The sequence below is a fragment of the Archocentrus centrarchus genome, chromosome 6, assembly GCF_007364275.1.
Source record: "Archocentrus centrarchus isolate MPI-CPG fArcCen1 chromosome 6, fArcCen1, whole genome shotgun sequence".
Taxonomy (NCBI): domain Eukaryota; kingdom Metazoa; phylum Chordata; class Actinopteri; order Cichliformes; family Cichlidae; genus Archocentrus; species Archocentrus centrarchus.
The window spans coordinates 19,730,284-19,755,855 of record NC_044351.1 but is presented as its reverse complement, the minus strand read 5'-3'; the positions used below and the strand labels follow the sequence as shown (position 1 = coordinate 19,755,855).

The following is a 25,572-nucleotide window of genomic DNA, read 5'->3' as shown; positions in this document are numbered from 1 at the left end:
CCATCGCTCTATCACAATACTGTTTTCAGCAAAACCGAGAAAAGTGTAAGTAAGTCACTGAGCAAAACCTGATTGTGGAAGAACATGTTTGGAGTTGGAGGATATCATTTCATAGGTATTCCTGATGTTACTTGTGAAGCTGTCCAAATTTAGCACCCACGTTTTAAGTCTCAGCTCAGTCCCAATATAGCCCTGCTGTCATTGCTGACTGAGAAATACTGCGCCTTCCTTATGTGATGACTGAAGGAGCTGCTGTGCCATCATGGGAGAAACAGACAGTGAATTTTGTCAGACTGACATTCTCAGGGTGACTGTTTCTAACCTACCTACTTCACTTAAGAAATAAAAAACTTCACCTCCACCAGTTATCTTTTAGAAATTGGTGAATTCTGTTTTCTGAGAATGAGAATAGGATTTGACTGGGAAGCACATAAAACATCATCTTTCCTATCTTTCTTAAATAGATGGCATTGTTTGAACTTAATCTAAACTCAGTTATTTTAGGGAAACCAGACAATAACCAGCTTCAAGTTATGAAAAACACAGAAGAGATCCTCTATACTGACCCTGTTTACTATTCTCATAAAATTAAAGGTTATACACTGGATAAGTTATGCAGCCGACATATTGGGAGAGCCCAGCTGATGACCTAAAATAGTCATGTGTTCCAGAGCTGAGTAAAATGCTCTTTAAGAGCCATCAGCTGCTGTCTCCCAGGTTTATGTTAGGGAGCGCTGCTTCTCAGAGCAGGCGGACGGGTGGTATATGGGTATGCCTAAACAAGCATCCTCTAAAACAATGACTTCATTCATCCTGGTAAAACCATGCTGTAATTCCCCACTGTATTCTTCTCTATAACTCTCTGAGAATATAACTACCAAGACAGTAAAAATGTATTTACATGAAGCTCATCCGCTACATATGCACTTTACACTAGCAGCATCTAGTTGCTAGTTTAGCCATATAAATCCATTTTCTCAGATTCCTCAGATTGAATTTCAAAATATTTATATATCACTTATATATAATATAATATTTATATTATATAACAGGAAAAGCAAGCTTCATGGAGATTTCTGTAAGGAACAGCTTGTTAATTATGTTCTTCTTTCCGACTACCATACCTTGTTTGGGTCTGGACCTTGTGAGACTTCTGGAAACAAATGGACTGAAGCCAAATGGCCATTCAACCCATAAACAATACAAGTTTCCAGTGTTTTATCAGCTTGAGTAATTTGGAAATTACTTTCAGCCTGATATGACTGCTGAAGGACTGACAAGCCTGTTTTTTATGGCTTTCTTCTAGCCTTCTTTGTACTGAAATGTGTGTCTCAATAGGATCATAAATAAGAATAAAAAAACATGTTTCTGTAAGAAAGGTAGAAGAATGTGTACACTTGGAAAGAGAAACATCTTGTATTCCCAGCGATTACAACTAGCAGTAACTTCTTGTCCACAGACTGCTTGTTCTGAGAGAGACGCAAGAAGGACACTGTCAGGTTAAAATGTTGTCTGTGCACAACAACAACAACATAAAAGAGAAAAACCTCAGCAGCACGCTGTGGACAAAGGCCCAGCCCAAAAACCCAAAACCCTTTCCTGATGTGCATTTTTTCCAAACCTCTCTTCCTCTTTCATCACTTTTCTCTAAAAGTGAAAAGAAAAAAAAAATAGCTCAGGGCAGAGGCTGTCTCACTTTCTCTCTGTGAATTTACAGACTGTTTTACAGTCTGTTTGGTTTAGCCTTACCTGAACCGAGTTTAAAAAAAAAAATACAGCTCGTTCACATAGAGGCTTTTTTTTTAAACCATGAGATTTGTGGATGTTTTTCTTCATATATAAAGCATTCACCACCATCGATGCTGTTAAAGAAATTGTTGAAAGGCAAACTGAGAAATGGAAAACTAAAATTCGAAGGGTGTATTATTAAAAAGTGCCTGCAGAGCTTTCCAGTGTAACAGCTCTCAAGTTCACAGAGGTTTTTTCTCAGCATTGAGTCACGATTGCATTCCTGAATTACTTTTGACCTTACATCAAAATGCTTGTCATCAAAACTGGAAAACACAGAAACCCGTATCAGCCTTAAGCATACCTTAGATTAGCTCAGAAATGATTAAAGCGTAGAGGTGATCCAGTGTCATTTGGCTTAGCTATGGGTTAGCCTGGCTTCACTCTTAGGAACTTGAGTGTGGAACAAAGCCTGGGATAAATAGCTGCCAGACTGTGGGGATTAGGCATGGCACAGGCCACAGTGACAGCAAAACAAATTTTCCAGCACTGCAAGTTTAAAACATTCAGGATGCCGGAGATTTACACTGTTGGTGCAAGGGATTACTAAATGTGTTATGACGCATTCAGATACTCAAAAACAATTATCAGGTTCTAAAGCTTCCTTTAACAAGTTCGATTAAACATTTAATGTTTTTTCCCTATAATTCAGCTAAATATTTCTTGCATCTTCTTTACCTTATGTTCCACCTGATTTTGTAAAGACATTTCAACTTGATGAAGGTTTAACAGATCAGACATTAAGCTCTGTAAGGTGCATTTAGAGTCCTTAAGCAGGAAAAAGGCATGTGGCATGCCAAGTGGCTGAAAAAGACAGCTTGATAAAAAGCTATTCTGACCCTAAATACCCTTTTGTATTTAGGAGAAGAAAACTATAAATGCATCCTGATTTTAGCTGCAACATCGGGTTTTAAATAATTAGGGTAAAATTATTAAAAGTGCAGGACAATAACAGGAAGGAACTGAACTGAAGGAACTCTGTTAAACGCATAAATTTACTGAGGTTTTCTAAAGTTTAAAAAAAAAAGAAAAAAAAACCATCCTTTTGGTCTCAGGGAGACAGAGGGAGAGGGAGAGAGGGTGAGTAGTAGATGGGTACTCACTTTTAAACACATGGCTTCAGTTTCCCCTCTTCACTGTGGCCTTGCCTTGCATGAGACCAAAACATTGAAACTACCAAATATGGTGTTCATTAGAAGGACAGTGTGCTGTGCTGGCCACGTTTAACCATCCTTTACACACTCTGCTTACATTTTCTCCTAGCACAGGAGGATCAGCTTCGGTATGAATTAGGCATTGTATCACCTGAGGGGGGAAAAAAGTTCCCTCTAACGACTGACTTAATCTTCAAACGTGAGGCTTCTCAACACCGCTACAAAGGCTGTAGCTGTGGAACTGCTGCCCAGAGTATAAAAATACTGTGAACTCTCATTATTGACCAAAATATCTAAATGGGGATGGTTGCATACTTCAAGGTCTGGCCTGTGAAGCAAGGGAAAAAACTCCATCCACAATGTCCATATTTGGTCTGGCTAACTTTGCAGTCCTTCCACTTGAACATCCTCTGACCTCCTGATTCAGCTATGAAGGATAAATACTGACATCTTCTGGCAAGAATGCAGGATGATTTATTCTATTGTACATATATTTTTTTTTAATTTTGGTGATTTACAGCCTTGAAAAAGTCTGAAAAATATATATTAAAGAGTAGATGCACTCTTGCCTGCTTTTGGTTCAAAGTCTAAGTGAATGTTACATGTCTGGGTTTGCTGAATGGGTAGAGCTGCAGGGGAACTGCTTCATGAAAAACAATCCTCTTAAATTTACTAGTTGTTTGAAACGCTTTATTTGTGGTGAATACAAAAAATACTTTTGTGACCAGATAAATATTATACATACAGCATCAAATCATAAAACTAACATAGTCTGTTAAAGAAAGCACAACACATATTCATAACAGAGCTAGTAACTTTTTCTATTTCTTCTTTTTCTAATACTTGAACAAATCAGTCAGACAGTATATTTCAGGGTAATTCTTACATTTACTGATAGAAACTTAATTCTTATAGTGGTTAGACAATGAAACAGGAAGTTAATCATTTCAACATTTAAGAGGGACTTGGCATAATGAATTGAAACAATTTCTCAACTTCATACACAAATTGCCACATGCTCATTGAATGCAGTCTAGCGTAGTTTTTAAATCCTAATGTATCCACAGGTGCCCTTTTATATCAGCATCAGAACACTTTCAGCAGGTAGGCCACCAGCCAAGGCATTGTACTGTATGGCAAATGAATTTCTTAAGACCCCAATAGGGAATAGACTGGCATAATGCTTTGATCCAGAGAGGAAAAAGGCTCAGGCTCCCACCCAGCCTGGTTTTCAGCTGCTCGTAGGGCAGGCTCAAGTAAGGCACTAGTACAAAATGCAGACTGCAGAGATGAACACTGAGAATTTAAAATACATTATACATTAATAAAGGAAAGTAAAATTAGTTTCCTCAGAATGTGATGCCATTTCCTTCTAGTTTGTTATGTGACTGTCCTCCATTCAATGCAATGGGAGCTTTCAATTCAGTGCATAAAGTTATGAGCCACTTTATAGCACACTGTGTGCTCATTTCATTCAAGAGCCTAGAGTTCAATATCATCGCACACACCTCCTCTTCCAACCAATAACAGTGCGCACTCTTATTATCTTTCTTGAATATTCAATGTAAAGTATTGCTATAGACAGACAATCTAAAGTGAAATGACTTTAGCACGGCGGGGGCAGTGACTTGCAGAAAATAACTGTATGAGAGTGTGTTTATATACGGCTCCAGCACAGACACACACAAACCGAATCTGGCCAGTGTGAATGGAGAAGGAATTAAAACACAAAGACGAGAGAGAACAAACATGACAAATGATGTAAACAAGTATTCCTTACACAAGTACATGTGGGAAGAACTTTTTTTTTTGGGGGGGGGGGTTACATTAAATGGCATAATGTACAAGCAGCAAGACGTATTTGGTCACATATTGTCCAGATACTCTGAATACCACAGATTATACCTATATAAGAAAGTGGTGAAGAATAAACATCTTTAGAGCTAGTGGTGACCTTATTTTATCATTTTGAGACCCTCATTGTTTGGCATCAAGCTGAACAACTTAGTTTAAACAGAATTCGCTAGTTTAACAGCAAACCCCATGTTCACATTTTTATTTTTTTTTTTAGTAAAATACAAGTGCCTTTTCACTCTATACCACTCTATTGGTTAGTAGCTTTACTGATATGTTTAAACATTATGATGCATGCAAGCCAGTGGTGAAATGAGACATTGTCTTCCTGCTTTTCTATTAATACTCTGTATACTTAAAATACAAACTATGGACCCTCAGATTTATTTTGCTGGTTACATAGATATCACCAGTTCCTTTCTATTTGTTCTAAACCTTCAACAGTTTTGAGAACATTCAGTGATTATATAAGATTTCTGCATTTGTAACACCTTTGATTCATGATTGTAACAGTCAGTGACGCTCGTGATGCAGTAACACCCACAAAGTAATGACACATTTATCATACGACTTAAACTTTCTCAACTTGCGTATAGAAACGACTTTCTTCATATTAAAAGTCTGAATGTCAATGCCATGACAAACACAAACGCGCACGCACACACACTCCCCACACACACACAGATACACTGAGCACAGGCACATGTTTTCTCACCAAACAGGCCTGTTTCAAGTGCTATATAGTCCTTGGTTTTATGAGAGTAATACAGCCAATAGTAGACTGGCATCTCCCCATGACAAGAAGGTGTCATCAGCGCAGCGCACATCCCCATCTGCTAAGTCAGTCAGCCTTCATCCTCCCTCAGTTCGCTGGGCAGGAACTTGTACTGCTGCTGTCTGATCTGAGCCAGCTTCTTCCGAGCTTCCTCCAGCTCTCGCTCCTTCCTCAGCATCTCCTCCTGAGCCGCAATGATCTGAGGAAAATAACAGCAGTTGACAGAAGGTTGACCTTCCACTATCCACCGCCCGTGGATGGCTTGATATGATAAACTAAGAGCTGAACTGTTCACCCCAAGCACAACACTTAGGAGACCACAAAGCAGCAAGTGTAGCTAGTGTAATAAAAAACTTTTCCTAATATATAGAGAGATGCATTTAAACACTGCAGAAAAAAAAATTGCTGGAGATTTTATGACAAACCGCGGGCTGAGTGTACTTCATTCTGCATGAAGCTGTCAGCTTATAGCAGCTAAGTTTATCAGTCAGATTTAAACATTGTATTTATTCTGTGCATACGTGATAAACCTCAGTGAACCACAATACAACAGGTAACTGACTGGGGCTACTTTAAATATATAGAGAAATTTTAATTTTAATTTTATTTCTGCTAAAGCAGAAAGACATTAAAGGCCTTCAAAAGATATTGAGCTGTGGATACCCTGCAAACCTAGCAAACAACCGAGAAGCTAAACTGATGGGCTGCTTATATACAGCAGCTCACAGTAATTTCAGAAAAACAACTGTGGCATTTTGGCATATCAGTGAGAAAAGGGCACATCACAGAGAAGAAGTGATTTCTTTTCTAGGTCTCAAACATTTTTTTTCCCCGCGATTCTTACCTGAGCTATGCCTCCAACAAACTTCGTCTTCACCACAACACTGTCATCCTCAGTCTTGTCAAATGCTGCTTTCTGAGCTGCCTTGACGAGGTTGTCTGATGCTCGCTTTACAGCATTACCAGCCACCTTTGGAGAGACATCCTCAGAATTAAGTTTTGCATAGGGTAAACGTTGCACGGACAAATTAAAAAGTGTGTTTTCAGTGCTACCTGTAGTCTCCTCATGGCTTCTGAATCATGGTCTGCCTTCACCTTGCAGGCCACCAGCAGCTGAGCTGTTGAGGCTGCAACCTGTTTGGCAGAAGAGATGAGCTTCTCCTCACTGGCGTGACCCTGCACTGAAGCATTAGCTGCCTCACACAGGTTACTGGTGGCTGCTGCTACCATACGCGCCTACAGCAGGAAAGAAATTCTCACATATTATGAGATAGATTTACATTTTTTTAGAATTCATTTTGGTGTTACAAGGAAGGAATTCTTCATAGTAACTTACAGCTGATATGAGACCCTGTGACCACTGGCCATCATCGACTGCATTGGCTTGATTGGATCCCACCTGAGGTACAGTTTGATGGAAGGAAATTCAAATACTGCACTGCATTACTACACATAGTCTTTACAAGTGCCTAAGGCTTAGTGATTGTGTAGACTGACCTTGCCTTGTGCCACCAGTTCTCTCTGAGCTGCAGATGCAGATTTAACAAGAGCACTAGTTGCTGCAGCAATGGACTTTGCTGCTTCTAAGATCTGCTCCTCAAAATCCAGCGTCTCATCTGCCTGCTGGAAGGTAAACCACATATTAACTTACATTTAAAAGCAAATATAACAAAAATAAAAAGGATCATCACTTATTATTCATCTGCACTGCTGGAACAAACATCCAAAGTGGTGGGCTGTGGGTGGGGGACTAAATCGCATGCATTTAGAAGACTAATTAAATCCGAGTACAATACTAGTTTAAAGATTTCAAAAAGACTTTATTTCAACTTTTATTTATACAAAAAAACCTGCTTCACACTCTGTTGCACAGTCACACCTGTAATGGGAGACTGCCAAAGCTTTGATAACAGTGGTGTTTGTGTTACACTGTTACACTTATACTCTGGCAAATACTGCTCATAAATCCTCATTGTGTTTCTTGCATTCATCTGCTAACCTCATATAATGCTGACAATTTATGTAAATCTCACAAAATCATGGCGCTGCACACTGATGAGGCACCATGTCACTTCGAGAACTTGGAACTTTAATCAGTTCTCTATACATGTGCTATAAAACCCAGAACTCAGATTGTTCTAATAACATTGTTTTCCCTTTACATTATGAATACAAACTTGGAGTAATTATGTTCACCACAAATACTATTTGTAAAGCTTGACTAAGCATTCATAAAGAGTTAAAAATCCTTAAATGCATTTGAATGGCTTAATGTTCCCACACAGCTTTCTTAAAACCTTCAAAATTATATAAAAGACTGAAGCCATGGCCTCATTGTCCTCAATTGTATCTTTGGCCTGATAATGCAGCATACGTGGCACTGCTTAATTTTCTCTTTCACACAAAGTGGCAGCATCTAGATGTGATCGTCCATTCACTACCCCCAGCGTAAAAAGCAGAATAAAGATCAAAGGGCATCAGTTCAAGGACATTTAACAAATGGCCATCTCTGCAACATCAGTCAACAGCATGCAGTTGATCACAGACCTCTATAAACACATAAGGCACATGTGGCTGGAGACAGGGCGGGACACTGTAGGAATATGTTTGATATATAGTTGGACTGAATAACAACCTAATATATCAAACATATCAGACAGAGCCCTGCAGAGAAGGCTTCCAGGTCTACAATGGCTCGAGGGGAGGGGAGCAAGGAAGCATGCTGGGGGCAGGAGAGCCCTCCCTCCTTTTGGATGGGAGGGATGAAGGAGCAGAAGGGGTGGGGTGGGGAGCTGGGGGTCGAAGAAAAGACGAGGAAGAATTCAAGCAGTTTTAGACAAATAACCTAAACATCTGTTTGAATCTGTGTGCTTTTTTAAAAGGCCTGCTTTGTGATATTAAAAATTATGGCTTGTACAGTTCAACATCTTACTGAAGTGTGCAATCATGTTTTCACAGTCTCATAAAATGTATTTCAGACCTTGGATTTCATTCTGTCCTGTACATTACATGAGCACAAATGATAGTATGGTTGCTTTACAAAAAAAAAAAAAGAAGAAAAAACAGAAACTCAACTGTGCTCACACGAGGACAAATTACTGCATAGCATAGAGGTATTCTCCATTCAAGTAATAAAGCTTCCCATTAGATCACTAGAGGGAGATCATCAAAAAGAGGAAGCGCCTTTCACCCACTAATCCCCCTTTCATAAACACAAAGGTCATCATAAATGCAGTCTGCAGCTATGGAATTATAGCATGAAACAGAGCATTATACAGTCTTTATAAAAGCTAAGGTATTCTAAATACATTTTCATTTTTTTAAAATCACACAGACAAAGGTTTGAACTGATAGAAAAGGGGAAAAGCACTAGAGGCACAAAAGCAAGACCACAAGGATCTAACTATCCAGTCTCCAGAGACAGATAACACAGTCATGCAGAGCACACCTCAAACACAATCCTGTATTGCACACAGAACATAAAAGTAATTCCACTTCACAAAAGCGCTATTATCAATCCATTTTCCCTGCCTGTTATGGGTTAAAGTCCTTCTGCTTTTTTCAAGGCAATACCACATTGTGTGTGTGTGTGTGTGTGTGTGTGTGTGTGTGTGTGTGTGTGTGTGTGTGTGTGTGTGTGTGTGTGTGTGTGTGTGTGTGAGAGTGGGTGGGTGGGTGGGGGGTGAACAACGGGCTGAGAAAATCTCCCCGAGTTTAGTTTAGAAATGACGAACACTGCAATAAAACAAAGGAAATGTGTCCAATAAGACAGAGGACCTCTCTTTCACAAAGGGTCACAACAGTTCATCACACTTTTGAACTCCCTTCCAAAATAAGCTTGAAGACCCAGCTGTGTAATTGTGTTTCTTGGCAGCACAGCTCAAAACAAAGTCCAAAACTACCTTTGAAGAAAGTTGCATAAGTTAGATCACTGGACCAGTTGTCTGAGTCAACATGGCATGTATAAGAGAATCAGTTTCTCCTTTAATGATATCACGTTAGCAGCTCAGTTAATGAAGAAAAAACAAAACAAAACACAACTCCACTTCAAAGCCGGTGTCACCTTTTCCTGCCTACGCCCTACATTGTCTCCCTGCTGATTAATGGCAAAAACCTGTGCGTGGGTTTGTGTGGGTGGAAAAGGTTGCGAGGGGCACTTATACCTTGGGTTTGGCCCTGGGTTTCAGCTGCTCTAGTTTCTTGGCTGCAGCTTCAATGGATGCTGCTGCTCCGAGGAGCTCAGTCTCAGCGATGACAGTGGGGTCCTCAGGGTCTACGCACTCTGATCCTGGAAGAGATCAAAATGTAGCCAAACAGTGATTATCACAGAGGTTTTGAAAGCGCACACACACACACACACACACACACACACACACACACACACACACACACACACACACACACACACACACACACACACATAAAAAGTACAAACATTCTGGTGGTATCATTTTATCTTACATAAGTAGTAGTCCTGCTTTGGTTCAAACACGTGTTTTTCTATTCACACACAGGCGCTATCCATAGCTGTTCTAAATCTGAGCTTTCTATACATTTTCCCAAGAACTGTTTGCAGTGTGACAGTAATGTCTGCAAATTGAGTAACATAGCTAAAATGAGACGAAATGCACATTTGATGGATCGTTGTCTTTTTATATGTTTTTAAGTGCCCGGAAAATGTAGCCGTTTTTGAACAGCTTGGTAAAGCAGATGGAATGATGTTTTCATAGATTATGCTGAGCTCTGGGGAAATCTGCTCTGCACCCCCCCCACCCCCAAACTGTCTGCTCTCTACCCCCTTCTGACTCCATGAAAGGTGATCTGGAGGAACAAAACAGACCATATCCCACTTACCTCCGTCTGAGGCAGCAAGGAGAGAGCAGGGAAGGGAGAGGGAGAGAGCACATGGGACATTAGAGAGGTGAAGTAGATAGCCCCGCTGTGTCTTAGGCTGTATGCTGAAATCTAATTCTCATCCAAACACAATCTATTACTCCTGTCAGATGCAGCATTGCAACATCTAGAGAAAAAAAAACACTAATATGTTTGTGTCATAGCCATCCTACAGAGCTTAATTTGAAAGACAGCACGGTAATCACTCTTTGGTATGATTTCAATATTCTAAAGTGATTCTGGTGACCCATCTTTATCAGGGTGTACACAGGTTTGGGAGCTTGACTCACTGGCACCATAATATTCATGCACAAGAGGATTAAGGCTCCTTTGACTAATCTCCAACATCTCCACAATCCTGTCATGTTTTTTTTTTTTTTTCTCCACATTTTATCTGATTGAGTTGGCTCCTAAAGGGAATTCCCCTCCTTTAAACTCAATGTATTCTGCTGTTTTCGCCCACCTGTTTTACACTGAGTGTTCTTACAGTCAATTTAAAACAAAACAGCTTTCTGGATTTCACTGTTACTTTCATAAAATCAGTGTTTTTTTTTTAAATAATACTGTTTAACATAGTCTAACATGCACTTGAAAAGCTAAATGTAAATAACTTTTCTGTGCACCCATAAAATCCTGACATTAGTCAGGATGGGGTCGCTCGTAAGTAAAGACTGTCAAGCCCATCTCTTGTGCGTGTTCTGTGAGAGTGTGTTATCAGCTGTGCGTGCGAGACTCACCTTTCATGGCCTCAGCGATCTGCACGAGCTCCGTCACACACGCCGCCACATGCTTTGAGTGCACAGCCAGCTGCTGCTTCTGCTCTGGTGTGGGCTTCTGCAACACCTGAAAACACAAGAGACCAAGATGTGCAGAGGCGCACACATACAAGAAGCAAAAGTCAACATACTGTAAAATATGAATCACAACGATGATTCTATACAAAAAGTATTTCTAGATTACATGTTAGGTGAAATATCCCAGCATTCTTAATATCTGAGTGTAACATAATTAACTTGCTGAGTTTGAACTATACTTCAGAATGTTAAAGATCCATTTGTTTGTTACTTGAGCGACTAGTAGTTCTGTAAATAATATCCACAAAATATTACAAAGCACTTTATGTGCCTGATGTCCTGCCAGACTCAGTACGATGTGCCCATTAATTATGCAAATGAGATCAGTAATTATGATACTTACTGCATTAACTGGCAATTTGTTACACATGGACACACTTGTCTTTGCGCAACACAAGTTATTTTTGCAACAAAGCAATTTCATGAAAATGAGTTGCTAATTTTCATGTAAATATATTCAACAAGGTGCTAAAAATAAGACATTTACACAGCAAATTTCTATCATTTGGTCTTTTGAGGTTTTATGTTATAAGGATATGACTGATATTCTCAGTTATCAGTGCAGGGTGAGTGACAGGAGGCAAGGAGATACACACAAATCATGTGTATCCATTATTTATGAGACTCCTTCATTCCAACCTGCAAGACCTGCTCCAGAAGGTTGATGTATCCGGTGGTGCACTCAGAGCCATATTGCAGGGCTTTACTCCTCAGCTCCTCACTCACTTCAGGGTGATATGCTGCTTGCTGTAAGAGTAAGAAAACAAGATTGAACAGGAGATTTAGGAGAGGACATAAAAATTGTTCCCAGTGGACAGGCAACATTTACCACAAGTGAAAATGCACCATGTGGGGTCAGAAAAAAGCTTTTAGATCATTTTTACTTGTGGATATGCACATCATCTAGTTCCAATTACAGATAAAATTCATGGCGACTAGAAAATCGAAATCTTCAGTCATTGTTACGCTTTGATTTTTAAAACCATAGCCTACGATGTTTGTATGATGTTTTATTTTTGCCCAGTGCCCTGCCTTTGCTGAAGGACATCCTGACTGATGCTTCCCTGCATGACTTTGAAAAGTGAGTCATTAGCAGTGGGAGCAGACATAAAGTAGACTAGACTCTGCTCTCAACAGGCTGGGCTCATATGTTCCCTGGCAGCCTGGTGTTGTCTGTGTGAGGTCTGCTTCCGTCGGGCAGTGTGGATTAGCACCTTGCAGGTAGTCAGCATATCAGAGATGGCTTTGCGGCTCAGGTTGGCAGTGGCGATCACATCCTCCTGCTGAGCAGAGTTGCCTGCGGCCACCGCCTTGGCTGTTGCTATGGTGATGCCCTTTGTCATCCGCGTGAACTCCTCAGGTGAGGTGGACTTTTCTGGGACATCCTTGGACTGGAACACCTGACACGATGATGACCCACAAGCAAAGGAGGTTGGTGACGGGATGGGGGCTCAGACATAATATAGATGATTAAGTGCACATGAACACTGTATAGCAGATGACACTTAAAATGAGGGCAGAAAATGTTGATATAGAAAGGCCCTTTGATAAGGATTAGCGGTCAATTAAAAAAAAAAAAAAACACCACGCAAACACTGTATCTGCTATCCAGCCCCTGATAAGAGCTGTGGGAAACCTGCAGGCTTTGAGAAGGAAGGAGGAGGGAGAGGAGCTGGACATATAATGAAGGAACAAAGAACAAAAAGCTCCTCTGTTTTGTTCAGAATAATAGACAGATATCCTCTTTGAGAGAGTTTTGCAGAGAAGTTGTGTCTCAACATTTGACTCCTAATAGATCATAAAGAAGAGGTTTGGCCTGTCGGATGTGCTTACTGTCAGCTCCTGCTTGATGCACTCAATGGCGGCTTCCAGTGCCCTCGTCCCACGGGTGGCTTCATCCTCCACTGCCTTCACTGTTTTGAGAAGAGACGTCACGTTGGTCACCATGACCTGTCAAATAGGGAGAGTAATAATGAAGCTTACAGACAAACCAGGAGGTGGAGCTCTTTCTCCTCAATGGCAAAATGTTATATTACATTATTTTTGCTTTCCCCTTCACTGGTTCTTATACTGTGAAATGGTGTTGAGGGCGCTTATCTAATAAAAATTAGATACATCAGCCGCTGGATATAAAGACTGAGTGGTGCATTTCAAATTAAAAACGGGATTATTAAATACTGGTAATGCAGTTTATTTATTGACACAGGATTGAAAAAAAGCTATTAAAATTTCACTGACTCATGTGATGCTGGTGATGCATTCTGTGCTGTCTGTGATGTATTCAGCAAAGTGTGCATTATCTGGTTTGGAATCTGAGAAACACGATCTCCAGGGGTTTGGTAGGGTCCCATTTGGAGGTCACCATATGTTGGGCGAACTGAAACAATCTGTCAACATGAGTATGTCCATGGGTGGCCCCAATTCCATTTAGATGAGAAAAGAAACATTATGCGACATTTACAGGTACTTTTTTTTTAGAGAAACATTTTTGAACCAGTTGTCTAGAGTATGGTACTAGCTTCTTTCACCTGCTCCCTTATTTACAATGGGTCACCACAGTGGTTAGCTCAGAATATTTTATTTGGCAGATTTTATACCATTTCCCTTCCTCACACAACCCCCAAGGATGGTAGTAATTAAATATTTTAATCTTCATAGATTATTTTTGTGGCCATAGCTGCATGACTGTTCCTCTGCAGTTGATGTCAGCTGACAGCAGTGGCAGTGGTCAGAATGACACTTAAAATGACACCTCTTTAATACAGCTGTACAGCACACTCTTTGTGCTGATTTTGTTTTTAGGACACATGAAATATAAAGTTTGCCTGTTAAACAGGGGTAGACTGGGACAATTCGGGCTGGGAACTATTCATCAAACCGATTATATCTCTTATCAAAATACTTAATTTAAAAAAAAAAAATCACTCTTATCTTTAGTCCTATTAAATATATAATGAAACCTAAGGCTGTAATTTGTCAACTATGTTTTTAATATAACCAATACAAATGCAAAAAAGGATTACCCAGCAAATCTGAGTTTTTAAGGGATGCACCCCCAAAAACTCACTAGCAATTCTGCTGGGAATCTAATGTATAGAGATGCAGATAAACAGTGTGTGCTGAGACAGAGGAGTTCTGAGAGGACCGTCAATTCATTTCTCTTTTGGTCTAAAAGGTCCTTTTCCAAATCACTGATCCCAGAACAAATATTTTATTTGTTTAACATTTTATGGCAAAGACTGCTCCATTGTTGCCGGATGCCTGTCAGGTGTTTTTGATTAAAAAATCTGATGTAATGTACCTATTACAACTAAATGCAAAGATAGTGGCTGCATTAATGATGACAGCTGAAGCTTTGTTGGACTAATTTAACTGATTAAGGCTGACATTTTGATTTAGTTTGTACTTGTATTTATTTTGAGCTCTCTTTTCATACATAAAATATCTAATGTGGTATGCATATTTAAAAAAAAAAGGTTCCAAAATAAAATATATTATTTATTAAAGCAGAAGATGGATGGTTTTTCTAATATGCACGCCACATTAGATATTCTGTCAACCACCATCTTCACTGTATTTTAATTGTTAAAAATGTTTTAATATACTTATTTTTCCAATGTATGCACTTTATATTTTGTCGCTTTATATATCTTCCATATTATATAAACCCTTCCTTATCATATCTTCCCTTGCATTGATATTTCTGTTCTGAAGTAGGTCTTGATATTCAAGCTGATACTTAACTATAGTTCCAGCAGAGACGATGCAGAACATTTTTTTATTATAGCTTTCAGTAAAGCACATCGTCCCCCTCCCTCTCACGCGTAGAAAGTGATGGCTCAAGTCCCACAGATATGACAGAAATCTTGCACATCCTGATAACAGCTGTCATATCCTTCTTGTAAAAACGCTTTACACTGCAGTTCTACCACATATATCAAACTAGAGCACCAACACAAAGAAAATTTATAAATGCATATCTACATGGAGCATCCTCTCAGTGAGGGAGCCTCAGCTGAACAATAAATTAAAAGGCGTGTGTCTCTAAAAATCACTACACAGGTAAACCAGATGTGACAGCTGTTGGTTTATTTCCTCACCTTGGCAGCACTCTTCAGCTGATACATAGATGGATCGTCAGCTGGTTTGCCGGCAGCGCATTTGGTGGCACCGATGAGTTCGGCCAGAGCCTTGGCCACATCCCGCACTGCGTTTATCAGAACCACCTGGGGAGATAGAGCTGGAATCAATACGGCACAATGGTCAGAGTAAAGGTTTATCAGTTGAGCCCAAGGGAGAGGATTTACCACTGCAGTCCTTATCACTCCCACCTTGTCATGATACTTCAGACTTAGTGGAGGGCAGAGATAGAGACATATACCCAGGGGAAGGAATGTGTATCAGATGAAACTGCAATTATGCAGAAAATCTTACACTGGGTGCACAAAAAGATAGTAGATGACTAATAATAGAGTACAGAATAATAATTGCTTATATTGCAGCTGAATTAAAAAGTGCTTTTTGGATATATATATATATATATATATATATATAAAACCACTTATGGCCCAAACATGATCGACTGTATTAGACATTCTTTGCTTCAGATTTTGATTACCTGTGTCTCTGGGTCCTCGGAGCCCATACTGGTCGCTCCCAGTTTGACCACCTCTGTGAGCTGTGTGATAGTCTTTGCTGAAGACTGGGCAGCCTGGGCCAGTTTCTCCTGGGTTGACGCTGCCCCAGCAACCAGCAGCTTGGTGTCCTCCACTAGTGCCTTGGCTGTCTTCAAGATATTTTCCCTAAAGGATGCGACACTTTGTGACACAATCTGCTCCAAAGTCACGCTCGAGTAACAGCAATATGAGAGAAAGACGTTTCTGCTTTTCTGAGCAAAACAGTTTAGTAAGGACAATTCTTTACTTTACATTCATTATGTGAAATTCAGCTCAGTATTCAGCTTCACTGGCAGGCAGTGTAAAAACAGTCATTTGTTTGCACAGTAAGTAAACTTAAAAAAAGAAGAGTTTATTACCCCTGTGCAACCAGCCTATTTTTTTTTTTATGTCTCAAACAGGATTTTATGGTAACAAGAACATAATGTTTTGGTTGTGCTCTGAATGTCTTGCTTGTGTGAGCTCATTGCACCTGTGGTCTGCAAAAGACTCTTCGTTCTCAGGGTTAAGTGTTCCAGCTGAGGCGAACATGATGGTGGTGTCCAGGTCAGCGATAATTCCAGAAACAGCGCTGGCTGCAGTGATACAGGCCTGAGTGCCTTTGTTTCCTGCTTGTAGTGCTGAAAGTACCAAGGACACCTGGAACATGTTGCATGCATTACATTAGTTACACAGCAAGGTCCCTTAAACACATTGTCATACTCGGCTAAAAGTTACCCTTGTTTGTTGATGCATTGTACATGTTTAATGATTATACAGCTGCTTTTCTATAAGGTGTTGTCTGAGCCTTTTATAAATGAAACAAGTCAGGCTGCAAATGTTTAGAAACATCTGGGAGGATAGGGATTAAACAAGGGAGCTGGTAATAAGAGAAATGAGCACTGCTAACCATTAAATCAGAGTCTGCTATGCATTCACATTAAGTCAGTGAGCCTGATGCTGCAAGTCACACAACTCCCTTGAAGACTTGTGCCTGCTCATCACTCATAAAGAAATGGAAAGCCCCGAGAGGTGCATTTCAACAAGGCACAAGCTTCACATATCAACAAGTGTGAGAGCACAAATTATTCAAGACTGATATGAGCGCTGAATCAAATCATTTCCTTTGAGTGAAGACAAAATGTGTGAGCAGCATGGCTAGAAGCTGCCAGGGTCACAGCATGGAGACGTTAATATTGTCGACTGCACAGAGTGAGGGTGGTCAGAAGAACATGCCCTCATGAGTTGTAGAATAATACAGTGAAGTGCCAGGAAAATTAGACATACAGTATTAAACCTTTTTTTCTTCAAAATTTAGGATTAAAAAAAGAAATGCTACAAAAGCACTAAATAATAAATGACTGCACAAGCTTATGCTCTTTATAGCTTTATATAAACAGCTATAGAGAGAATGCAGCAATAGTACTGAGCAATGACAATATTTTTATAAAATGCTAAAAACTGACTTCATGTTGCTCTGAAATGTTAAACCTAAGAGTTATTATCTTGACATATTCTAAAAAGACATAAAAAGTCAAGATAATGCTTAAAAAAAAACTGCTTTTTTTCTGCATGAGCTGTACACGTTTCTATCCACATAGCTTACCTTCTCTGTGACTGCACGGGCGCACTCGATGAGCTCTCGTTTGGAGAAGCTGTCAGTAGGGCTGAGCTGCAGGGCTCCAGCTTTCTGGACCAGGTAAATACAGCCATGGCCCAATTCTTGCACCCGTGACTTTATCTGGAAACCAACCTGAAAGCATAACCAGGCATCAACTTCACCGCATGCATCTCATTTGAGGCATTATACCACACAATAATCTCCTTAACTGGTATCTCTTATCCAGCGGGTGGGTGATAAATGATTTCAAGCACCCTCATAGAGGGAATGCTGGCACTACACCTTTAATTTCCAGACTGCAATTCATGGGTGGGTGGTACTTCATTACAAGCATCACTATAGGCTTTTAGACTTGTAGAGGCAAAATGTCGCTATGGTAACCAGCAGTCTGTTACATACAAGATATTGATAAGAGCTGTGTGCTTATTAGTGCAATAGTTCCACACATTGCTGTCCTCTGGACAACAGAGAAAAGCTTTAAGTAAAGAGTCCGTGCGTGCTGAGAGAGAGATGGGTGCTGGAGGGGTGTATTTCTGTTTGATCTCACACTGCTGGCGCAGCCTTGAGGAAGAGGCGTCATATCAAAGAACACCAAACATCTGCTCTGATCAGTGTGTGAGCAAATACATCCGGAAGCATTTTGGTGTAAAACGCAGACCTAGGCTAATAACTCAGTCTGACATTTCTGCGGCACACTGCAAAAAGATACAATGCATGATGAATTATATTTTTTCATGAGTGTGTAATGTTCCCCCAACATCCTCCACAGGACAGAAAACAAGACTTCTCACCTCCTCTGGCTCTGCGGTGGCTGCAGCAAGGTACCCTTGGTGTGCCAGCTGTCCGTAGTCCACGGTCACCTGAGAGGCAAGGCCACCAAGCTCTTCGGGGCAGGTTACCGACTTAGTCATCTGGGAGAACATACATCATCAACTGATTAATGTTCCTTCAGCCCTACTGTCAAATATTGTCATTGAAAATTTAAAGCATGCAGACATGAGTCACGCATGGATATTTTACAGTATTAGTGTGCTCACCATCTCCTGTGCAGTGATGGCAATGGCCTTGGAGAACTTCACCATGGTGGTTTGGTAGTCTACAAAAGAGCCCTCGGGTTCGGGGGGTGTTCCCTCATCCAGCTGTAAAAGTTAGACAATCACTACAGATTTAGTTTAACACATACATACATACATGTGTACATATGGGTGTGTATGTATATACGTACCAGTATATAAAAACGCATGGGTGTGTGTGTGTGTGTGTGTGCGCGCGCGCTCATATATAAATTAAAATATTGATGAGACAAAACAAACAAAAAACCCATTAAAACCAATGAAAAATACAAAACAATAATTCTAGTAGGAGGTCAGAAAGTCCAAAACACAAGTGGACCCTACAAAGATATATGCAATATGCTTGCAGCACCCACACTATTCGGCAGCTGTAACACTTTCACAGTATGACTTATCAGATGATTTATTTTTATTTTTAGTACACATTTGTTAAGGTGTTTCCGCTTTGTATTTAAGAAAGTTAAAATTTATGGGTGCAATGCTATTCAAACTAAAAGTATAAAGGAACAAAGAGGAAAAATAAAAGTGTTTGTTTATCTGGGCCAAGTGTATTACATCTGAGTATGTGCAGATCATTGTCAATTATTAACGCGCTGTCGACACTCACGTCCTCCAGCAGTATGAGTGAAAGCTAACATCACCAGTGGGCTGCGGATTTAAAACTTGTCATCTTCTGGACTAATAAGAGTCATTCACAAGCACACACTTTCAGAACACCCACTGTGGATTTACAAAGAGAAAGCTCAATCTGCTTTCAGACAAACAAATTAGAGGACAAGCGACAGCTTGAAATCCATTCAGAATACCCAAGAAGCCTTCTCATGAGACTGTAGGAGACAAACATATATTCTTTGTCATAACACAGACAACTACACCTTTACTCACCCTGCCCATGGCCTCAGCGATGGACTCTACCATACCCCCAACCATGCCACCCTCACTTGCTGCCTCATTCAAAGTCACCATGATGTCGTCAACAGCCTCCTTCATCAGCTGGGCTGCTTCATTGATGGCATCATGGGTGTGGGATGCCTGAGGACACGGGCAGCTGATTAACGTTTCTGTGACACTGTCTTGGTTTAGCCAGAAGGTAATTCATCAGCTTGACAACAGCTCTAGAGTGCACCTCAAGCCAGTAAGAAATCAGTGTCTAACTAGAGGACACATCACCAGGCCAGTTCCTTTCTGATTTTAGAACAGATATCATCCCTTCTGGCTAATAATTCAAACTTAACGTCTATGTTATACAACAGTAATACTATATTTCAGAATGTAGCCATAAAAATAAAATAATTATAAAAGCCTGGGGTAGTCAGGCAATCTGATAAGAAAAGAAAAAGGCTTCTCAGCAGCTCATTTCAATGTTTTATGGCTCTAATGATGACAGTTGAGTTTGAGTAAAAGCATAATCATCTCAGAATGGGATTAGATGTTGTGCAGTGAACAGGTTTAAAAAAAAAAAATCACTTAAATCTTAAAAATCAATTCTAGCACTAATAGAGAAAACCTAGAAAGAACTCCTGAGGCTTTGTTCTGCTCAGTTTGATAATGTGAATGGTTTATAGCTGAAACATCTACAGAAACTGTGGAAAAATGAAATCTTTAATGCACAGTAATGAATGAACTGACTCTTTAAAACAAAGATGCTTCATTACATTTTGACCTGGTTGTTGAAATTTTGCTTCCTATCAAAGCTGATCTCCAAAATCATGGTAGGATAAACACAGTATCGACAGTACGTACATAAACAATATCATTGACTCGGTACCTTTGGGTTTCCCCCGCCTTCCTTGGCAGCATAAAGCATCTGCAGGGCAGACTCAGCCAGGGTCTTGGTCTGGTCCAGGATGGTCATCTGCTGCTGGTGGTGGTCATGCAGCTTAGAGGCCAGCCCCACTGATGCCACAATGAGTGGCTCAAAGTAACTGGCTAGCTGGGTCACCTGAGACAAGGTATTGCACAAATTACTCTGAGAAAAGTTGAACCACAACATACAGAATTGTGTTTTTCTTCCTAAATCCAAAAGAGATGATGAAATACATGGAGAGATTAGCACCTTGTGTCCGAGTTGGGCCGCTTCACCTCGGGCAGCTGTAGAGACAGGATCAATCAGATGGCCAATCTCTTGTACAGAGGATGTCAGCTGCTCCTGGAGTGCCTGTTGAGTGACAACAGCAGAGGTTTACAGTAAAAGTCTCAACAGAAATACTACAGATCTCATTATGTTCCTTTTTCCTCACACAGGATAGAGCTGATGGGGGATTTGAACTCACTTCCATGGAGATATCATCTCTGCAGGGCAGGGTCTGGCCAACAGCTGCTAGGGAAGCTTGCTCAATGTCCCGGATACACTTATTGATGTTATCAATGGAGTAATCACACTCCCTCTGTCCTGGTGCCTTGTCCCTGTCACCAGAAATAGAGGGCGAAAAAAAAAAGAGACAAATGTCTCTACCTTAATGTGCAAATAAATATATAAAACCAAATCTGGAGGATTTTGAGTTACAAGAAAAAAAATATAAATACTCATATCTGCCCATAGCACATCAGCTTAGCTAAATATAAAAATTGGAAACAAAGAAAAATAGCTTGTCTGGTTCCCCTCTCTCTCTCTCTCTCTCCCTCTCTCTCATTGGATGATCACTGCCCTGAGTTTTACGATTACCACGGGGACCACCATTGCCCTCACCTCCTTCCACATCTTTTCTAGCTCCTCTCTCAGCCACTGGTATATCTCATGTTCTTTCTTCCTGATGTTGTCGCTTGGTATTGCTACATTTATTGCTACGGCCTCCTTACTCTGCTTGTCCACCACTACTATGTCTGTCTGTATCTGGAAGTCCCACAGGATCTTAGCTCAGTCATTCTCAACCACCAATGGGGGCGTATCCCATTTGACCTTGGGACTTCCAGGCCATAGTCAGCAGAGATGTTCCTGTATACTATGTCAGTCACTTGGTTATGGCGTTCCATGTATACATGTATTTTCTCAGGGGCATCTCTGCACAGCCTGCACCTGGGGTCCTGCCTGGTGTGGTAGACCCTTCCCTCTATTGATCTTGTACTTGGAGCTTGTTCCTGTTTAGTGCCTCTGTGCTGTATTTCAGTCCAGCCGTTGGTAGGATTTTTCGATATCGGCCACTTTGTCTATCTGCAGGTAGTACATGCCATGCAGGGGCACGTCCTTCTATGATGGTTCCTGTCCTTGCTCCTCTTCTTTCTCGGATTTCTGTTGCCTGAGGTATTCACTAAGCACAAGATCAGTGGCCATCGTTCTGATGTACTCATGGATCTTTGTTGTTTTATCCAGGATAGTGGTTCTGACACTCACTAGTCCTCACCCTACTTCCTTCTGCTTAGCGTACAGTCTCGGGGTGCTGGATTTGGGGTGAAAGCCTCCATGAATGCTAAGGAGGTTTCTTGTCTTGATGTCAGTGGCATCTATCTCTTCCTTTGGCCAGCTTATTATGACAGCAGGGTATCTGATGACTGGCAAGGCGTATGCATTGACTGCCCAGACTTGTTCTTTCAGTCCAGCTGACTCAGGACTCGCCTTACTCTCTGCAGGTATTTGGTGGTTGCAGCGTTGATTCCCTTCTGGGGATCAGGACAGTCCAGCCTTGAGTCAGCCATTCTAAGTGTGTATTATCCATTAGCAGCTGGTTCATTTTGTGCTGCCAGGCACTCATGGAGAATGCAGTTAGCTTCTTTAGCCAGTAGGTCTGAATCACGTCAGGGCTTGGTGCTGACCAATTCTTCATATTTGAGACTCTTTCCTGGATGTCTGCAATTGTGATGGTTACTGGAGCCTGTTCAAGGAGGTTTCTGCTCTTAGATTCACCAGCCACTAAGTATTGTTGTTATGTGCTGCATCCTTCTCCCATATGCTCTTCCCGTATTGCTCCGTCTCCAGCCTTGGTGGGGGTCTGTTCTCCTATTTTTCCCCTGCCACTGAGCGTACACCTTGGATGGCTCAGTGGAGAATATCTGTTTTATTCTTCTGGCTTCTATATCTCTGGTAAATCTCTAAGCATTCAACGTACCAGTTGTTCTTAGGGCTTGGAGTGTGATATTATATCCCCCCCCCCCCTGACCTGATGTCCTAGCTCCCCCCTTGCTGTAGCATTTGTGTTGTATCTCATCAATCTCTAGTTGTGACAGCAGTTGCAGTAGTTTCAGTTATACATCTCTTGCCCATATTCCGAGGTAGGCTTGGGTAGCATGGGAGACCTAGCCTGGGGAACCTTATGGGATGCATGTATAGCCACATTCCCATACCTCTAAAGCTCACATATGAATCTGTAATGTAATCTAATCCACTACTTTTTGCCAGGAGAAGGGACTTATTGTAGTCTTGTCATTACCAAGGGCTTTACCAGGCAATCAGCAGATAGTCATAATGCTCTGCCTAGCTAATCACCTGGTGGCTTGAAATTCATTTGTTATGCAGGCATGAGAATGACATCACTCTTCATTCACCAAATGCTGAAATACTCCTTAAAATGCTGTTAGCCAAGGTTAAATGCTAATGTCTGTTAATTGTAGGTTATAGTTGCTGTGATAACTGGTGGGACACCACATGATGAAATGTGTTTCAGAGCCACCGTAGCAAGCCCCGCTGTTCTGAACTGTTCACTAATCTATTACTAAGCAGTGGGGAGCTCAGTAGCTATAGACTAATGCAGCAATTTCCTGCTTAGCTGAACAGACATAAAAAAAAAAGCCCTCCACTATCAAAAACAATCTTTTTCCCTCCAACTGTGAACAAACCTTTCTAAACTTTGAGGATAATGCTGCAGAGAAATTTGGTCATAGGTGGGATTAATACCAACCTAATTGAGGTGATGAGACTCTTGATGGAGTCAGAAACTGTCCTGGAGTGGCCAGCTAGTATGGACCAAGTGGGGGGATCTTTGGGGTTAAGGACCAATGAGCGGGCCGTTTCTAGAAGGTAAGTGGAACTATCAAGCATGGAGCGGGCTGAACGTACAATGGGCTCCTGTGCTGCTGAGCCCTGTGGAAATGAAAAGATTAGTGTAGGAGAAACAACAGCCCAGGTAACAGTTCAACAGTGAAGAGCTAAATACTGGTCTGACAGAGTTGTTAATATTCCTTGACTACCTTGGGAAGATCAAAGGTGCAATCAAAGGGAGGGATGAGATTAGAAAGGCAGCTTTACACAGACTCATGAAGAAACACCTTCAGTCTTTATGATACGAGCAACCCCCCCCCCCTGACAATTAGATTAACAAGATGAAGATTAGAGCAGCTGTACTAAGAGAAAGTGCTGTTAAACACTGCCCTCCAACAGATTACAGCAATAAAGCTTTTAGGGCTCTGTGCAAACTGTTCCATTCAGATTGAAGACCCAAAATACATCCGTCCCTTAAGCCTTTCCTTGACAATAAAAAGGGACTAAAAAACCTGGACTTCAATTCAATTTCCCCTTGTGTTCACTGCACAAACCTTTGTTTGTTGACTCAAATAAAAGGCAGTTTTTAAGCAAAGTGAGTACACAAGCCACAAACACTCATTTAATCTCACTGAAGAGTTTCTATAAGATCCTCTGTAGGATGAACTGAACATTTACAAATTGAATGCTTCTGAAAAACAGGATCTGTAACGGAAAAGATTTTCATTCACTTTCTGTCAGTTAACTTATCAACTGGAAAAGGTGAAAAAGAACATTTTAAAAGGAGCATCAAATTAATGAATACCTCATTGCTGATCTGAGCTGGAATGCTTGCAAATTCAGGGTTGTTGGCAAAGGTCGTCAGGTTTTCCACAGCCTCAAGGAGTGGGGCTGTAGCAACGCGGCACCTGTTTCTGTTCTCTTCAGAAAAATCCCCATCCAAGGCCTGAAATAAGACACGGTTATATGAATATGTGCTCATTTGGCTGTTTTTTGTAGGTTGGTGAATTATACACACATCTGTATCTTCACGCTTGACGAAAAAAAATATCTGTAACAAATTTACACTCAACGTTTTGATCAGTTGGGGAGTTGACCTTGATGGTTTTGACGAGGTTGGCTGTGGTGTTGGCCACCTCTTTGGCTGACTGGACAAACTGTCTCCTAGCCACTGGGTTTGAGGTTTTAGAAGAAGCCAGGCGACAGGCGTTACAGAGAGCTGAGGTGTGCTTGGCTACAATTGTTGCTGCAGACAAGACCTTATGAACAAATGAACCGACAGCATTAACAAAGAGGAACAACTGTATAAAATAAGGAGTTTAGCTAAGGCATGGGGCATTGATACTTTCAACTCTGATGTCAAGTTTATTCTTCTCAACTTAGAACCTGCATTTAATTAAAGTCATTACAGCAAGTCCTTACAGATTACTCACAGTCCACATTTTCCAGGGAACTGTAATGCATTGCAGCTTGTCATGGGCCTTCTTACCTGTGAAGGACTGCTGGCGGGGTCCACCAAGTTCTGACAAGCCATCTGTATAGCTTGATGGGCTCGTGCAAACTGAATGGGATCCACCAGACCCTCGTGGCCTGACTGACTACTTGGATCAGAAATACCTACAAGATAAGAGGCCTGTGGGGCACAAATAACAAAAATACACATATAACAATGTCAGTTTAACACTAGACTGGCTTGCCATTTTCCCACCAAGATCACATTTTTTGTGACAGACACCTGAAAACATGAGAGCCCAAAACACGCACAGTCACACACACAAGCTGCAAGAGTCAATGCAATCTCTCCAAACCAAAAAAATTAAAACAAATCACAAGAAATGCCCCCACATTATGTGCGAAATCAGCTAGAGAGACACATATAAAACTCCAAAAAATATTTGGTGAACCAGGTTGGGGGCATTTTTTGCTCTTTTTTTTTACATGTAGCACACAACCTGATGTCAGTTTCAGATGTGTTTGGGTAAGGTAGTGGAGC

The 25,572-nt window shown here is 40.9% G+C and overlaps 1 protein-coding gene across 1 annotated transcript in view; it reads right to left on the bottom strand.

Annotated features, from left to right (window-relative positions):
• Positions 1-3,631: 3,631 nt before the first annotated feature.
• Positions 3,632-25,572, bottom strand: part of tln2b (talin 2b) — an 86,800-nt gene continuing 64,859 nt past the window's right edge. Inside the window, exons 34-58 of the mRNA XM_030731199.1 lie at positions 25,069-25,212; positions 24,677-24,838; positions 24,385-24,525; positions 23,500-23,681; positions 20,941-21,073; positions 20,724-20,825; positions 20,436-20,609; positions 19,553-19,699; positions 18,632-18,733; positions 18,386-18,505; positions 17,580-17,726; positions 16,467-16,633; positions 15,937-16,120; positions 15,419-15,544; positions 13,152-13,268; positions 12,533-12,718; positions 11,958-12,065; positions 11,202-11,307; positions 10,426-10,431; positions 9,735-9,859; positions 7,069-7,194; positions 6,908-6,970; positions 6,625-6,807; positions 6,416-6,541; positions 3,632-5,770 (exon numbers count right to left, since the gene is read on the bottom strand). Of these exons, the coding sequence (XP_030587059.1) occupies positions 5,642-5,770; positions 6,416-6,541; positions 6,625-6,807; positions 6,908-6,970; positions 7,069-7,194; positions 9,735-9,859; positions 10,426-10,431; positions 11,202-11,307; positions 11,958-12,065; positions 12,533-12,718; positions 13,152-13,268; positions 15,419-15,544; positions 15,937-16,120; positions 16,467-16,633; positions 17,580-17,726; positions 18,386-18,505; positions 18,632-18,733; positions 19,553-19,699; positions 20,436-20,609; positions 20,724-20,825; positions 20,941-21,073; positions 23,500-23,681; positions 24,385-24,525; positions 24,677-24,838; positions 25,069-25,212 (3,306 nt within the window). The 3' untranslated portion in view covers positions 3,632-5,641. The remainder of the gene's footprint in view (positions 5,771-6,415; positions 6,542-6,624; positions 6,808-6,907; positions 6,971-7,068; positions 7,195-9,734; positions 9,860-10,425; positions 10,432-11,201; positions 11,308-11,957; positions 12,066-12,532; positions 12,719-13,151; positions 13,269-15,418; positions 15,545-15,936; positions 16,121-16,466; positions 16,634-17,579; positions 17,727-18,385; positions 18,506-18,631; positions 18,734-19,552; positions 19,700-20,435; positions 20,610-20,723; positions 20,826-20,940; positions 21,074-23,499; positions 23,682-24,384; positions 24,526-24,676; positions 24,839-25,068; positions 25,213-25,572) is intronic.